Here is a 15325-nt window from a genome sequence, read left to right as displayed (position 1 = left end):
GCGGGGGGGAGGACGGGGGGGGGGGTGGGAAGACGAGGAGCTCCGTTGTGGACGTGTTAGGTTTGAGGTGATGGGGGGACATCCCCCCTTCACCTCCCCTCAGCTAAGCCCCCTTCCCCCCCTTTCCCTCCGCTCGTCCCCCCAGCCCCGCGCTCCTATGTATCGATTTTCCTCCCCTATTAATTTTGTTCACGAGGTGTCCTTCCCCTCGATTCTATCGCGATCAGGCTGTCTCGTTTTCGCCCGTCCGTCTCCCCCCGGATGAGCCCGTCGACGGGCAGGGCTGGTCTGTCTGTTGCCGAACTGTCCATTCCGAGCGCTCAGTCCAGTGCTCTGCACGTAGTGAGCGCTCAACAAATACGATCGAATGAAGCAGAGATCTCTCGAAGGCAGGAGGGGGTGCGAGACCGCGGAGAGGGAGAGAGATCGGGGCTGGAGAAGGAGATGGCGGGGGGGAGGGTCGCCCGCACGGAGGTGGTCGTCGAAGCCGTGGGGGCGAATGAGGTCGCCGAGGGAGCGGGTGGAGAGGGAGGCGAGAAGGGACTGACCCTTGGGGGACCCCCAGGGTGGGGGGGTGGGAGGCGGACGAGGAGCCCCCCGAGGAGACGGAGAATGAACGGCCGGAGAGGTGAGAGGAGAACCGGGAGAGGGTTAGGTGTCGGGCCCGGTAATAATAATATCGGTATCTGTTAAGCGCCTGCTACGTGCCGAGCACCGTGCTAAGCGCTGGGTAGATACCGGGTCATCAGGTTGCCCCCCGTGGGGCTCCCGGTCTTCATCCCCATTTTCCAGGGGAGGGAACTGAGGCCCGGAGAAGCAAAGTGACTTGCCCGCAGTCACAAGGGGCGGAGCCGGGATTCGAACCTATGACCTCCGACTCCCGAGCCCGCGCTCTTTCCACTGAGCCCCGCTGCTTCTCACGCTCTACTAAGCGCTGGGGTAGATCCAAGCCGGTCCCCGTCGCACGTGAGGCTCCCGGTGTCCATCCCCAGTTTCCAGATGAGGTCACTGAGGCCCAGAGGAGGGAAGTGACTCACCCACGGTCACCCGGCTGACAAGGGGCGGAGCCGGGATTCGAACCCGAGACCTCCGACTCCCCAGCCCGGGCCCTCCCCACCGAGCCCCGCTGCTTCCCACGCTGTACTGAGCGCTGGGGTAGATCCAAGCCAGTCCCTGTCCCACGAGGGGCTCCCGGTCTCCATCCCCATTTTCCAGATGAGGAAACTGAGGCCCAGAGAAGCGAGGTCACCGAGCAGACGAGCGGCGGAGCCGGGATTGGAACCCACGCCCTTCCGTCCCATCCGCTGCGCCGTGCCCCTTCCCCCACGCCGCCTCCGCCCACAGTGCGGCGCACGCAGCGGGCGCTCGAAGGAGACGGACCGAACGGGCGAACCAACGCCCGACGGAGAGGCCGATCCGCCTCCAGCCGCAGACGCGCTCCAGGATCGGCGGGCCGGGACCGTCTCCGTTGCCCATCTGTCCATTCCAAGCGCCCGGTACGGCGCTCTGCACGTAGCGAGCGCTCAATAAATCCGATCGGACGAACGAATCGGAGGTCTGGGGGGCGAAAAGGGCCCCGCGCCCGGCTCTCTTGAGGAGCGACGGAGAGCCGGGGAGACCCGAGCGAACGGCCGAACCCAACGTGGTCGTCTCTCGTCATCCTCTCAAAGAGATCTGGAAAAATCTCCCGGCTGTTCCGGGCCTCAGACGCGCCGGGTGGGACATTTTATAGCCGAGCTCTAATCCCCTGAAAGACGAGTTTACGTCGGAAAAGCCGAGCCGAGCGGGCCGGCGGACGCCGCTTTAATTCAAGACGCGGCCGGCGCGACCGGAACGCGACTTTGCCCCCCGGGGCGTCTCCCGGGGAACCCCCTTGGTAATAACGTCGGTATCTGTTAAGCGCTTCCTACGTGCACAGCGCCGTCCTAAGCGCCGGGGAAGACACAGGGGACCCAGCTCACGGTCTCAATCCCCATTTTCCGGATGAGGGGACCGAGGCACAGAGAAGTGAAGTGACACGCCCGCGGTCGCACGGCTGCCGGGCGGCAGAGCCGGCATTCGAACCCATGACCTCTGACTCCAAAGCCTGTGCTCTTTCCACCGAGCCCCGCCGCTTCCCCAATAAGAACGTCCTTAGCGATAAGAACGGGAATCGGGGTACTTGTTACGCCGAGCCCGGGGCGAGGGTCCGCGGAGGCCCGGCCCCTCTTGCCCGGAGGCTCGCCGCGGGCAGGGCGAGCGGCTGCCGGCTCTGTTCTGCCGGTCCCGCCCCGACGCTCGGCGCGGCGCTGGGTACACAGCAAAGCGCTCGATAAGAGCCGGTGATGGACCGGTCCATCGACTCTCCGACTCTCGCCTTCCATCCCGGACCCTCCCTCCTCGACCTCTCGCCCCCGCCCCTCCCTCCCCGCCCCTCCGTCCCTTGACCTTTCACCCCCGACCCTCCCTCCCCGAAACTCCGTCTCCTGACCCTCCCTCCCCGAACTTTCACCCCGACCCTCCCTCCCCGACCCTTCACCCCCGACCCTCCCTCCCCGCCCCTCCACCCCAGACCGCCTCGCCCCCGATCTCCTCTCCGGACCCTCCCTGACCTTTCGCCCCGCCCCTCCGTCCCCTGACCCTTCACCCGCGACTCGCCCTCCCCGAACCTCCATCCCCGACGCCCCCCTTCCCTCCCTGAACCTCCCCCCGCCCCGGCCCGGCCCCTCCGTCCCAGCGCCCACCCCCCCCGACCCCGTTACCTGGCCATTCCCAGGCCGGTGAAGTTGGCGGGCACGAGGAGGAGGTCGAGGCGGCGGAAGGGGTGCGGGCCCAGGGTGGCGCGGGCGGCGGCGAGGCAGGGGGCGACCAGGGGCAGCAGGATGCGGGCGCAGGCGGCCCGGAGCCGGGCGGGCGCGAAGACCCGGTAGGGGACGGCGGCCTCCCCGGGGGGCCCGGCGGCCGGATCCGTCCACCTGAGACGGAGGCCGCGACTCATCGGTCCTGGGGCCCCCCGCCGCCTCCCCTCACCCCCCGCCGCCCGGCGGGACGGACCGAGGGCCCGGGGCTGGGAGCCGGACCGCCGGGGTTCTGACGTCTGTCTCCCCCTCTAGGCCCCGAGCTCCTTGGGGGCCGGAAGCTTCGGTGATAATAATCATAATCATTTTGGTATCTGTGAAGCGCTTACTATGTGCCGAGCGCCGTTCTAAGCGCCGGGGCGGAGACGGGGGATGAAGACTGTCGACCCCACGGGGGACAACCTGATCGCCTTGCACCACCCCAGCGCTTAGAAAAGGTGCTCGGCACATAGTAAGCGCTTAACAAATGCTATCGTTATTACTATCAACTCCACGGTAGGATGGCCCACTCCTCCTCCCCCTCCTCCTCCCCCTCCTCCTCTTACTCCTCCTCCTCAGACCTCTTCCTCATCTCAGAACAGTTCTCGTCCGTCCGTCTCCCCCGATGAGACCGTGAGCCCGTCGGAGGGCAGGGACCGTCTCCATCTGTTGCCGATCTGTCCATTCCGAGCGCTTAGTACGGCGCTCTGCGCCTAGTCGGCGCTCAGTAAATACTACTGAATGAATACAGGGTAATCAGGCTGTCCCCCGTGAGGCTCCCGGGCTTCATCCCCATTTTCCAGATGAGGTCACCGGGGCACCGAGAAGTGAAGCGACTCGCCCACGGTCAGCCGGCTGACGAGCGGCGGAGCGGGGATTCGAACCCACGACCTCCGACTCCCGAGCCCGTGTTCCTTCCGTTGAGTCGCGCTGCTCCTCCCTTCCGGCTCTTGTCCTAGCGTCCCCTCCCCGGCGCTCAGCGCGGCGCTCTGCACACGGTAAACCCGATCGGACGAATGTACGAACGCGCCGAGCACCGCACTGAGCGCCGGGGAGACCGTCGGCTCCTCCAGGGCAGGGACGGTGTCCACGAGCTCTGCCGTCCTCGCCCTAGCCCTCAGCGCAGCGCTCCGCACACAGCAGCCCCACGGGGGACGACCCGATTCCCCTGGGTCTACCCCGGCGCTTAGAACAGTGCTCGGCACATAGTAAGCGCTTCACAGATACCGACGTTATTAGTATTATCACTACAATAGACTGGCAGCTCTTTGAGAGCGGGGAACCTCTACTGTCCCCTCCCCGCCGCTCAGCACAGTGCTCAGCACATAAGGGAAGCGGCGCGGCTCGGTGGGAAGAGCCTGGGCTTCGGAGTCGCAGGTCTTGGGTTCGACTCCCGGCTCCGCCGCTCGTCGGCTGGGTGACTGCGGGCGAGTCGCTTCTCCGGGCCTCACTGACCTCATCTGGAAAATGGGGATGAACCGTGAGCCTCCCGTGGGACGACCCGATGACCCCGTATCTCCCCCGGGGCTTAGAACGGCGCCCTGCACGTCGTAAGCGCTTAACAGATACCAACAATATTATTATTATTATTATTATTATAGTCGACCGTCGGCTCCTCGAGGGCAGGGACGGCCTCCTCTGTCGTCCTCTCCCCAGCGCCCTGCCCGGCGCTCTTACCCCCGGGAGGCCGGCGGCCGCTTTCTAGAGACCCTACTGTCCTCCCCCCGACGCTCAGCACAGCGCTCGGCGCACGGCGGACCTCCGGCCCCTGGAGGGCCGGGACCGTCGACTCCGTCGGCCTCTCCCCGGCGGTCGGCGCCGCGCCGCGCCCACGGCGGACCGAGGGTCGGGCCTCCTCCCTCTCTCGTCCTCCCCCGAGCGCTGGGCGCCCAACAAGCGCTCGATCGGAGCTCTTTCCACCCGGCCGCCCCGCCCTCCCCGGCCGCCGGGACCCCCCCGGGATGGGCCTCCCCGGGGCCCCGCGCCCCGTACCCACCTGAGGTCGGCCGGCTCGGGCGGCCGGGGCGGGGGCTCCACTCGCGCCCAGCTCCCGACGGCGAGGGCGAAGGTGGAGGCCGGCGCGGGCGAGGTGACCCGCGAGTACCAGCTGCGGCGTCCTGCGGACGGAGAGGGGACCGGCCTTTCCGGATCGGCTCCCAGAGCACGGCGAGCGCTCGATAAACACGACCGAATCCGTCTCGCCGCGTCCCGCCTCGGGTCCCCCCCGACCGTCGCTCTCCCCACCCTCCAAATCTTGCCGGAGGGGCGCCTCCTCCGGGAAGCCCTCCCTGACCGCCCTCTCCCCTCGCTCCCTTTCTCCGTCCGCGCCCCTCGTTTATTTAATAATGATGATGATAACGTCGGGGCGCGTTAAGCGCTCACTACGTGCCGAGCACCGTCCTAAGCGCGCTGGGGGCGAGGTCGACCCCCGTGAGGCTCCCACCCTTCACCCCCCCCCCCCCCCGTTCCAGATGAGGCAACCGAGGCCCAGAGAAGCGAAGCGACTCGCCCGCGGTCACCCGGCGGCACAGCCGGCGTTCGAACCCGCGACCTCTGACTCCCCAGGCCGGGCCGCCGCCGCCGAGCCCCGCGGCTTCGGCCATTTCTTTCGATTCACGTCCGTCTCCCCCGCCCCAGTCCGTCGGCTCGCGACGCTTAGTACGGTGAGCGCTGGGTACGGTCCCTTATTCGTTCGGGCACTCCATCGCCTTTACCGAGCGCTTCCCGTGTGCAGGGCACCGTGCCGAGCGCTTGGAAGGTCCAAATCGGCAACCTCCCCGCCCACGGCGGGCTCGGGGGCCGGACGCGGGGGGCCGGCCATCCGAAACGCTCCCCGGCCCCTCGGTTGGGGGCTCTGCCAAGGGCTGGGAAAGAGGTCGCCCGACTCAGTGGAAGGAGGCCGGGCTTGGGAGTCGGAGGTCACGGGTTCGAAGCCCGGCCCCGCCACCCGTCAGCCGCGGGACTGTGGCCGAGTCACTTCGCTTCTCTGGGCCTCAGTGACCTCATCCGTCAAATGGGGATGAAGGCCGAGCCTCACGTGGGACAACCCGATGACGCCGTCTCTCCCCCGGCGCTTAGAACGGTGCTCTGCACGTAGTAGGCGCTTAACGGACACCAACGTTATTATTATTTCCAGACCGAATAATAACGGCGGCATTTGGGAAGCAGCACGGCGCAGTGGACGGAGCCCAGGCCTGGGTTCTGATCCCCGCTCGACCCGGGGCGAGTCGCCTCGCTTCCCCGGGCCTCGGTTCCCTCGTCCGTCAAACGGGGATGAAGACCGCGAGCCCCGCGGGGGGCGGCCCGAGGACCCGGCGTCTCCCCCAGCGCTCAGAACGGCGCTTGACCGAGACCGTCGCGACTGACTGGGGTCGCTGGGCGCCCGCCACGCGCCGGGCGCCGTTCCCAGCGCCTCACCTCCACGGGCGGGGCCGGGCCGGGCCTCGCTCTCGCCGCTGGTCAGGACCGTGAGGCCGGCGTCGGCGTGGACCGTGACCCCCCAGGTGGACAGGGCCTCGGGGGCGTCCTGGCACGGGAAGAGGGCCCGGTTGTTGACGGGGGAGCCCGCGGTGTAGACGCACGGCCTGCGGAGAGAAGGAAGGACGCACGGTCGGCCGACGGCCCTTCCCGAGCGGCCGAGGGGCGCGGGACGCCGGAACGGGCGCCCGGGAGAGTCCCGCCCGGCGACGAGGAGACCCGTCCCCCGCCCGGGAGGAGCCGACCGTCCCGGGGGAGGCGGACAGGGAGGGAAAGGAAGAAAGGAGGGACGCAGGGAGCGGGTCGGGGCGACGCAGAAGGGAGCGGGAGGAGGAGAGACGGGGAGCTCAGTCGGGGAAGGCTTCTCGGAGGAGGCGGGCCCGCGATAAGGCTCCCAAGGGGGAAGGGAGCCACGGCGGGCGGGGTGGGAGGAGGGAGGCCGTTCCGGGCCGGAGCCGGCGGCCGGGCGGCCGAGGGAGGGAGGCTGGGCGGCGCGGAGGAGAAGCGGGACGTCCGAGGTCGGACCTTCCCGACGGGGCGTCGGGCCCCGCACCCGGGCGAGGGCGTGGGGTCGGCCGGGCCCGGCGGGCGGAGGGCCCGGGTTCGGATCCCGGTTCCGCCGCTGGCCCGCTGCCCGTGGGCAAGTCACCTCCCTTCCCTGGGCCTCGGTGGCCTCCTCCGTCCAATGGGGATGAAGCCGGTGAGCCCCACGGGGGACCACCCGATCGCCTCCTACGATAATAATAACGTTGGTGTCTGTTAAGCGCTTGCTACGTGCGGAGCACCGTTCTAAGCGCGGGGGGAGACGCGGGGTCATCGGGGGGTCCCGCGTGAGGCTCCCGGGCTTCGTCCCCATTGGACAGATGGGGTCACTGAGGCCCAGAGAAGTGAAGTGACTCGGCCACAGGCGCGCAGCTGCCGAGGGGCGGGGCCGGGATTCGAACCCATGACCTCCGACTCCCCCGCCCGGGCTCTTTCCACTGAGCCGCGCCGCTTGTGTCTCCCCCGGCGCCCGGAACGGTGCCTGGCACGTAGCGAGCGCTTAACAGATACCGGTGCCGCCGACCGGTCCGTTCCAAACGCTCGGTCCGCTGCTCTGCACGTGGTAAGCGCTCAGTAAATACTATCGAATTAATGAAACGAATGAATCGTTATTATTCTCTTAGAGAAGCAGCGCCGCGACCAGCGGGACGAGCCCGGGCCCGGGGGGGTGGTTGGGAGGACCCGGGTTCTAATCCCGGTTCTGCCACCGGCCCGCTGGGTGACGTCGGGCGAGTCACTCCGCCTCTCGTCCGAGAGGACCGTGGGCCGCACGTGGGACGACCCGATCACCCGTATCTCCCCCCGCGCTTAGCACGGCGCCCGGGCACACGGTAAGCGCTTCCCAAACCCCGACGTTATTACGATCGTTATCTCATTCATCCGTCGTCGGCCCGTCCGGCCGCTCCCCGGGGCCCGAGGGGAGACGGCGAGAGGCCCGGGGGGCCGGGGAGGGGGTCCCCGGCCGGACCCACCTGCCGCTCTGGTCGACGGTCCACGCCAGGGAGCGGCCGCGGGGCCCGGTCCGGAAGCGGACGCGGACGTGGCGGGGGAAGCCCGGGGCCGCGGGGACCCCCGGCTTCCAGATCCGTAAGCTCCAGGGGCCGGCGGAGAAGGGCAGCTCGCCGACCGGGGGGTCCCCCGGGCCGCAGCCCTCCGTCACCTCCTCCGCCGCCGTCACCGACAGCCGCCGGCAGTCCAGGACCAGGGCGAAGTCCTCCCCGCTCCCGTCGGGGCCGGGCCCGGGGTCTCGGGCCGCGGGTTCGAGGGAGAGGACGACGGTCCCCTCCGCCGTCCGGCCTCGCAGGTCCACCTCCAGGTCCAGCTCGAAGTGGCGGACCAGCACCTGGCGGGTGTTGGCCAGGAGCGGGAGGTCGCCGTCGGCGTCGTCGTCCTCCATGGCCCCCGGGACGGCGCTCGGCGCGCGGGGAGGCGTCCTCTAGGCAGCCCCGACGGGGCGATGCCGACGGAAGCTGGGGGGCGGCCCCGGCTGCGGCCGCGCCACGAGCGTGACGTTCGTTGAGCGCTCACTGTAATGACGAAGATGATAATGTTGGTATCTGTTAAGCGCTTACCGTGCGCAGAGCGCCGGGGGAGCCACGGGGTCCCCGGGCCGTCCCACGTGAGGCTCTCACGGTTAATCCCCATTTTACAGAGGAGGTCACTGAGGCACAGAGAAGTGACTCGCCCACGGTCGCGCAGCGACGCGCCGAGCGCCGTCCCGAGCTCGGCGGGGGATCCGAGCCGATGGGGTGGGAGGCGGTCCCCGCCCCACGGGGGGCTCCCGGGCTCCGCCCCCATTTGACAGGGGAGGAAACCGAGGCCCAGAGACGGGAAGTGACTCGCCCAAGGTCAGCCAGCAGAAAGGTGGCGCAGAGGGATTAGAACCCACGACCTTCTCTCCCCGATTTGACCCGCCGCTTCTGACCGCACGGCCCCGTCGGACCCACCGCCCGCTCGGACACGCGCGTCACACGGCGCTCCCTCTCACCGTCCCCACGTGGGAAGTGCTCAGCACGTAGCACCGTCGGGGTGATTCTAAGAGAAGCGGCGCGGCTCAGTGGAGAGAGCCCGGGCTTGGGAGTCAGAGGTCGTGGGTCCGAATCCCGGCTCTGCCACTCGTCGGCTGGGTGACCGTGGGCGAGTCGCTTCACTCCTCTGGGCCTCGGTTACCTCATCTGTCAAATGGGGATTAAAAACCGTGAGCCCCACGTGGGACGACCTGATCACCCTGTATCTCCCCCGGCGCTTAGAACAGCGCTCTGCGCAGAGTAGGGAAGCAGCGTGGCTCATTGGAAAGAGCACGGGCTTTGGAGTCGGAGGTCACGGGTTCGAATCCCGGCTCGGCCACTCCTCCGCTGTGTGACTCTGGGCGAGTCGCTTCACTTCTCGGCGCCTCGGTGACCTCATCTGTAAAATGGGGATGAAGACCGTGAGCCCCACGTGGGACGAGCCGATTCCCCCGGGTCTCCCCCGGCGCTTAGAACGGCGCTCTGCACATAGTAAGCGCTTAACAAATACCAACATTATCATCATTCTGATGGAAGCTGGGGGTGGCCCCGCCTGTTTTCAAACCCCCGAAGACTCGGTGGGTCAGTCCGTCAAGCCACCCACCGAGAAGCAGCGTGGCCCAGAGGGTAATGATAATAATACTGTTGGTATCTGTTAAGCGCTTACTATGTGCCGAGCACCGTTCTAAGCGCTGGGGGAGAGACGGGGGTCATCGGGTTGTCCCACGGGAGGCTCACGGTTGATCCCCATTTCACAGACGGGGGAACTGAGGCACTGATGAGGGAACTGAGGTAGAGCCCCGGCCTGGGATTCGGGAGGACCTGGCTTCTAATCCCGCCTCCGCCACTTGCCCGCTGAGTGATCTTGGGCAGATCACTTCACTTCCCTGGGCCTCGGTTCCCTCCTCTGTAAAATGGGGATGGGGACGGCGAGCCGCGCGGGGGACAGGGACTGGATCCGACCCGATACGCTTGTGTCCACCCCAGTGCTTAGCACGGTGCCTGGAACGTCGTGAGCGCTTAATAGCACAGTTGATACTGTTAACACGTGGCTTCGACTGTAAATTCGAAACAATTTTAAAGCAAGAAGAATCGTCTCTCTTATCGATCCGAAGAGCACGAACGAAACCTAATCAATCCTGAAAAGGAGCGAGCCAGCGGGCTAGAGAATAAATAATACAGACTGTGAGCTTGTTGTGGGCAGGGAATGCGTCTATTACACCGTTATACTGTACACTCCCAACCTCCCGGTAGAGTGGTCTCGACACAGTAAGACTCCCAGGCCCGGGCCTGGGAGTCAGAAGGTCACGGGTTCTAATCCCGGCTCCGCCACGCGTCTGCTCTGTGACCTTGGACAAGTCGCTTCACTTCTCTCTGCTTCATTTCCCTCATTTTTAAAATGGGGATGGAGACCGTGAGCCCTACTTGAGACGGGGACCGTGTCCAACCCGATTTGCTCGGATCCATCCCAGGGCTTAGTATGGTGCCTGGCACAAAGGAGGCGGATAACAAATATCACAATTATTATTCTTATTATGTACTCAATAAATACGACTGATTGAGTGAATTATTATCGTTATTATTCTAGCTTCTGGATGAAGTCGGTCACGGGGGCCTCTTGACAAGCTGCTGCTTTCTTCTCCTGCTTCGAGAGGCAGCGTGGCTCAGTGGAAAGAGCATGGGCTTTGGGGTCAGGGCTCATGAGTTCGAATCCCAGCTCTGCCACTTGTCGGCTGTGTGACTGTGGGCGAGTCACTTAACTTCTCTGTGCCTCAGTTCCCTCATCTGTAAAATGGGGATTAAGACTGTGAGCCCCACGTGGGACAACCTAATTCCCCTGTGTGTCTACCCCAGCGCTTAGAACAGTGCTCGGCACATAGTAAGCGCTTAACAAATACCAACATTATTATTCTCCTCCTTCAGCTCCTCCTCCCCTTTCTTCTCCCTCTTCTTCCTTCTCCTCCTCCTTCTCTTTCTCCACCTCCTTCCCCTCCTCTTCCAATTCCTTCCCCTGCTCCTCCTTCTCCTCTTGTGCCTCTTCTTCTCCTCCACCCCTTCCTTCTTCTCCACCTCCTCCTCCTTCTCCACTCCCTTTCCTTCTCCTCCTCTTCCAATTCCTTCTCCTGCTCCTCGTCTTGTTCCTCTTCTTCTCCACCACCTCCTCCTCTTTTCTTCTCCTCCTCTTATTCTTCTTCCTTCTCCTCCTCCTCCTTTCTTCCTCCTCTTCCAATTCCTTCTCCTGCTCCTCTAATTGTTCCTCTTCTTCTCCTTCTCCTTCTCCACCTCCTTTCCTCCTCCTCCTCCTCTTCCAATTCCTTCTCCTGCTCCTCCTCTTCTTGTTCCTCTCCTCCTCCTCCTCCTCCTCCTCCTTTCTTCCTCCTCCTCTTCCAAGTCCTTCTCCTGCTCCTCTAATTATTCCTCTTCTTCTCCTTCTCCACCTTTTTTCCTCCTCCTCCTCTTCCAATTCCTTCTCCTGCTCCTCCTCTTCTTGTTCCTCTTCCTCTCCTCCACCTCCTTCCCTCCTCCTCCTCTTCCAATCCCTTCTCCTGCTCCTCTTCTTGTTCCTCTTCCTCTCCTCCTCCTCCACCTCCTTTCCTCCTCTTTTTTCAATTCCTTCTCCTGCTTCTCCTTCTCCACCCCTTTTTCTCCTTCTCTAATCCTTCTCCTGCTCCTTCTCCTCTTTTTCCTCTTCTCCTCCTTTCCTCCTCCTCTTTCTTCTCCTTTTGTTCTTCTTCCTTCTCCTCCTCCTCCTCTTTTCCTCCTCTTCCAGTTCTTTCTCCTGCTCTTCCTCTTCCTTTCCTCTCTTCCTCTCCTTCTCCTTCTCCACCTCTTTTCCTCCTCCTCTTCTTGTCCCTCTTCTCCTCCTCCATCTCCTTTCCTCCTCTTTTTCAATTCCTTCTCCTGCTCCTCCTTCGCCAATCCTTCTCCTGCTCCTTCTCCTCTTTTTCCTCTTCTCCTCCTTTCCTCCTCCTCTTTCTTCCCTTTTGTTCTTCTTCCTGCTCCTCCTCCTCCTCTCTTCCTCCTCTTCCAGTTCCTTCTCCTGCTCTTCCTCTTCCTTTCCTCTCTTCCTCTCCTTCTCCACCTCTTTTCCTCCTCCTCTTCTTGTTCCTCTTCTCCTCCTCCATCTCCTTTCCTCCTCTTTTTCAATTCCTTCTCCTGCTTCTCCTTCTCCACCCTTTTTCCTCCTCCTCCTCCTCCTCCATCTCCTTTCCTCCTCTTTTTCCAATTCCTTCTCCTGCTCCTCCTCTTCTTGTTCCTCTCTTCCTCTCCTCCTCCTTCTCCACCTCTTTTCCTCCTCCTCTTCTTGTTCCTCTTCTGCTCCTCCTTTCCTCCTCCTCCATCTCCTTTCTTCCTCCTCCTCCTCCTCTTCCAATTCCTCCTCCTGCTCCTCCTCCTCTTGTGCCTCCTCTTCTCCTCCTCCCCCTCCTCCTCCTTCTCCCCATCTTCCTGCTCTTCCATTTCCTGATCCTCCTCCTCCAGAGAGCCCTCCAGACTCATCACCTCCACCACCGCCCTAGCCCTTGTGGACACAGCCACACTCGGGACTTGTGAACACGACGTCACCCCTGGCACTCTGTATCCGCCCAACGGCATATACGCTCCACCTGCATTTGAGTATACGTTGGGAGCTCGCTGTGGGCGGGGAATACCACTGTTGATTGTTATATTGCACTTTCCCGAGCACCCAGTACAGTGTCCTGCGCACAGTAAGCGCTCAATAAATATGACTGACTGAATGAATGGCCTTGGATATGCACAGCCCGACCCCTACCGCTCGCATGCCTCACGTGGGACAGCCCGATGACCCCGTATCTCCCCCAGCGCTTAGAACAGTGCTCTGCACATAGTAAGCGCTTAATAAATGCCAACATTATTATTACTATTATACACAGAGTCCTTCCCGCTCCGGACGGTGTACGCTCAGCCAGGCTGAGCACTCGTGTACATTCATAACTGTCGTATTTGCTCAGCACTTACTGTGTGGCAGACACTGTACTAAGTGCTGGGGAAGGTAATGATAATAATGAGGGTATCTGTTGAGCACTTACTACGCGCCAGGCACTGTACTAAACGCCGGGGTGGACACGAGCAAATCAAGTCGGACACAGCCCCTGTCCCAAGAGGGCTCACGGTTTAAGTTGGAGGGAGAACAGGGTTTGAATCCCCATTCTGCAGAGGAGTAAACACGACCGGAGAAGTGAAGAGACCTGCCCAGGGTCACACGGCAGAAAGCGGCGCGGCCGCATCAGAACCCAGGTCCGGGCTCTTTCCACTAGGCCGTGCCGCTTCTCCGAGAGAAGCGAAGTGACTGGACCGAGGTCACCCAACAAGCAAGCGGCGGAGCCGGGATTAGAACCCACATCCTCTGACTCCCAGCCCCGGGATCTTCCCAGTGGGCCGCGCTGCTTCTCCAAGAGAAGCGAAATGACTTGTCTAAGGTCTCACAGCAGACAGATGGCGGAGCCGGGAGGAGAACCCACATCCTCTGACTCCCAGCCCCCGGATCTTTCCATTAGGCCGCGCTCCTTCTCCGAGAGAAGCGAAGTGACTGGACCGAGGTCACCCAACAAGCAAGCGGCGGAGCCGGGATTAGAACCCACATCCTCTGACTCCCAGCCCCGGGATCTTCCCAGTGGGCCGCGCTGCTTCTCCAAGAGAAGCGAAGTGACTGGACCGAGGTCTCACAGCAGACAGATGGCGGAGCCGGGAGGAGAACCCACATCCTCTGACTCCCAGCCCCGGGCTCTCTCCGCTGGGCCGTGCTTTTCCTCGTTCAGTCACCCCAGCAACTGTTTACACTGCGCCACCCCCGGCGCTTGGGGAGACCGAGCCAACCCTACCACTCGCGTAGACAAAACCAGGACCCGTACAGACCGAGCCTCCCCGAACGCTTGTGTACACACAGCCGGCCTCGGCGTCCGTGCACACGCAGCCTCCCGCGGCCTTTGCTTCCACCCGGCCTCGGTTAGGAGGGGCCGATGTGTAAGCCGGGGGAGGAAGGGTCCTGCAGCCTCTCGGAAGGAGAGGGGGGAATCCCTCGACGCCCAAGGAGATTGATCGGTCTGGGAGACCGTTCTCCGAGAAGCGGACGGACACGTCCCCTGCCCACAAGGAGCTTAGAGTCTAGAGGGGGAGACTACCGGGAAGAGAAAGAAAGAAATCGCGGGGTTTAGGGGGGGAAGGAGGGGATGAGTCGAGGGAGCAAGTCAGGGGGACGCCGAAGGGGGTGGGAGAGGAGGAAACGAGCCCGGGTGGGGGATCTGACAAGGATCCTCCCCCGCTTCAAAGCCTTATTGACGGCCCACCTCCTCCAAGAAGCCTTCCCCGACTCAACCCCGCTTCTCCTCGTCTCCCACTCCCTTCTGCGCCGCCCCGACTCGCTCCCCTTGACCTTCCCCGCTCCCGGCCCCACAGCGCTTCTCTCTAGATCATTTTCTTTATTTCTATTGACGTCCGTCTCCCCCGCTCTAGACTGTGAGCTCGTTGTGGGCAGGGAACGTCGCCTTTTATCGTTGCATTGTAATAATAATGTGGGTATTTGTTAAGCGCTTACTATGTGCAGAGCACCGTTCTGAGCGCTGGGGGAGATATGGGGTCATCGGGTTGTCCCACGTGACGCTCACGGTCTTCATCCCCATTTGACAGATGAGGGAACTGAGGCCCAGAGAAGTGAAGCGACTCGCCCACGGTCACACAGCTGACAGGTGGCAGACCCGGCATTCGAACCCACGGCCTCTGACTCCCAAGCCCGGGCTCTTTCCACGGAGCCACGCCGCTTCTCATGATGATTGCGGCATTTGTTAAGCGCTTACTGTGTGCCGGACGCTGTGCTGCGCACTGGGATGGATCCAAGCAAACCGGGTTAGACCCAGTCCCCGTCCCGCGTGGGACTCCCAGCCTCGGTCCCCATTTTACAGATGAGGTAAGTGAGGCCCAGAGAAGTAAGGGGACTTGCCCAAGATCACACAGCAGAACGGTGTCCAACCTGATCTGCTTGTATCCCCGCCCCGGCGCTGAGTACAGTGCCTGGCGCAGAGTTAAGCACTTAACAAATACCCTGTTCTAAGCACTGGGGTTAGGTCCAGGGTAGTGAGGTTGCCCCACGTGGGGCTCACTGCCTTAACCCCCATTTGACAGATGAAGTCACTGAGGCCCGGGGAAGTGACTGGCCCAAGGTCACCCGGCTGACAGGTGGCAGCGGCGGGATTAGAACCCAAGCCCGGGCTCTTGCCACTCGGCCAGGCTGCTTGGGGAAGGGGGGAGCAGGGGGATGCTCGGGGCGGGGAGGAGGGGGCAGCAGGCAGGGGAGGTCCGGGGCGCAGCGCTTAGAACAGTGCTTGGCACATAGTGCGCGCTTAACCGCATCCCATCGTCATCATTAGTATTATTGTTAGGATTATGATTTACCTGCCGCTCCATCCCGGCCAGCGGCCCGGTTACCAGGGCGACGGCGGGGCTGGGGACCAGGGAGGCCGGCGGGGC

At 63.5% G+C, this 15325-nt stretch overlaps 1 protein-coding gene across 1 annotated transcript in view; it reads right to left on the bottom strand.

Annotated features, from left to right (window-relative positions):
• LOC103167493 (aminopeptidase O (putative)) overlaps positions 1–8357 on the bottom strand; it is a 100825-nt gene extending 92468 nt beyond the window's left edge. The window contains exons 1-4 of the mRNA XM_039910758.1: positions 7808–8357; positions 6234–6400; positions 4813–4933; positions 2742–2954 (exon numbers count right to left, since the gene is read on the bottom strand). Coding sequence (XP_039766692.1) covers positions 2742–2954; positions 4813–4933; positions 6234–6400; positions 7808–8232 — 926 coding nt within the window. The 5' untranslated portion in view covers positions 8233–8357. The remainder of the gene's footprint in view (positions 1–2741; positions 2955–4812; positions 4934–6233; positions 6401–7807) is intronic.
• Positions 8358–15325: the final 6968 nt, after the last annotated feature.

The sequence above is a fragment of the Ornithorhynchus anatinus genome, chromosome X5 (genome assembly GCF_004115215.2).
Source record: "Ornithorhynchus anatinus isolate Pmale09 chromosome X5, mOrnAna1.pri.v4, whole genome shotgun sequence".
In the NCBI taxonomy this organism is placed as follows: Eukaryota; Metazoa; Chordata; class Mammalia; order Monotremata; family Ornithorhynchidae; genus Ornithorhynchus; species Ornithorhynchus anatinus.
This window is presented reverse-complemented; position numbering and strand designations above follow the sequence as displayed.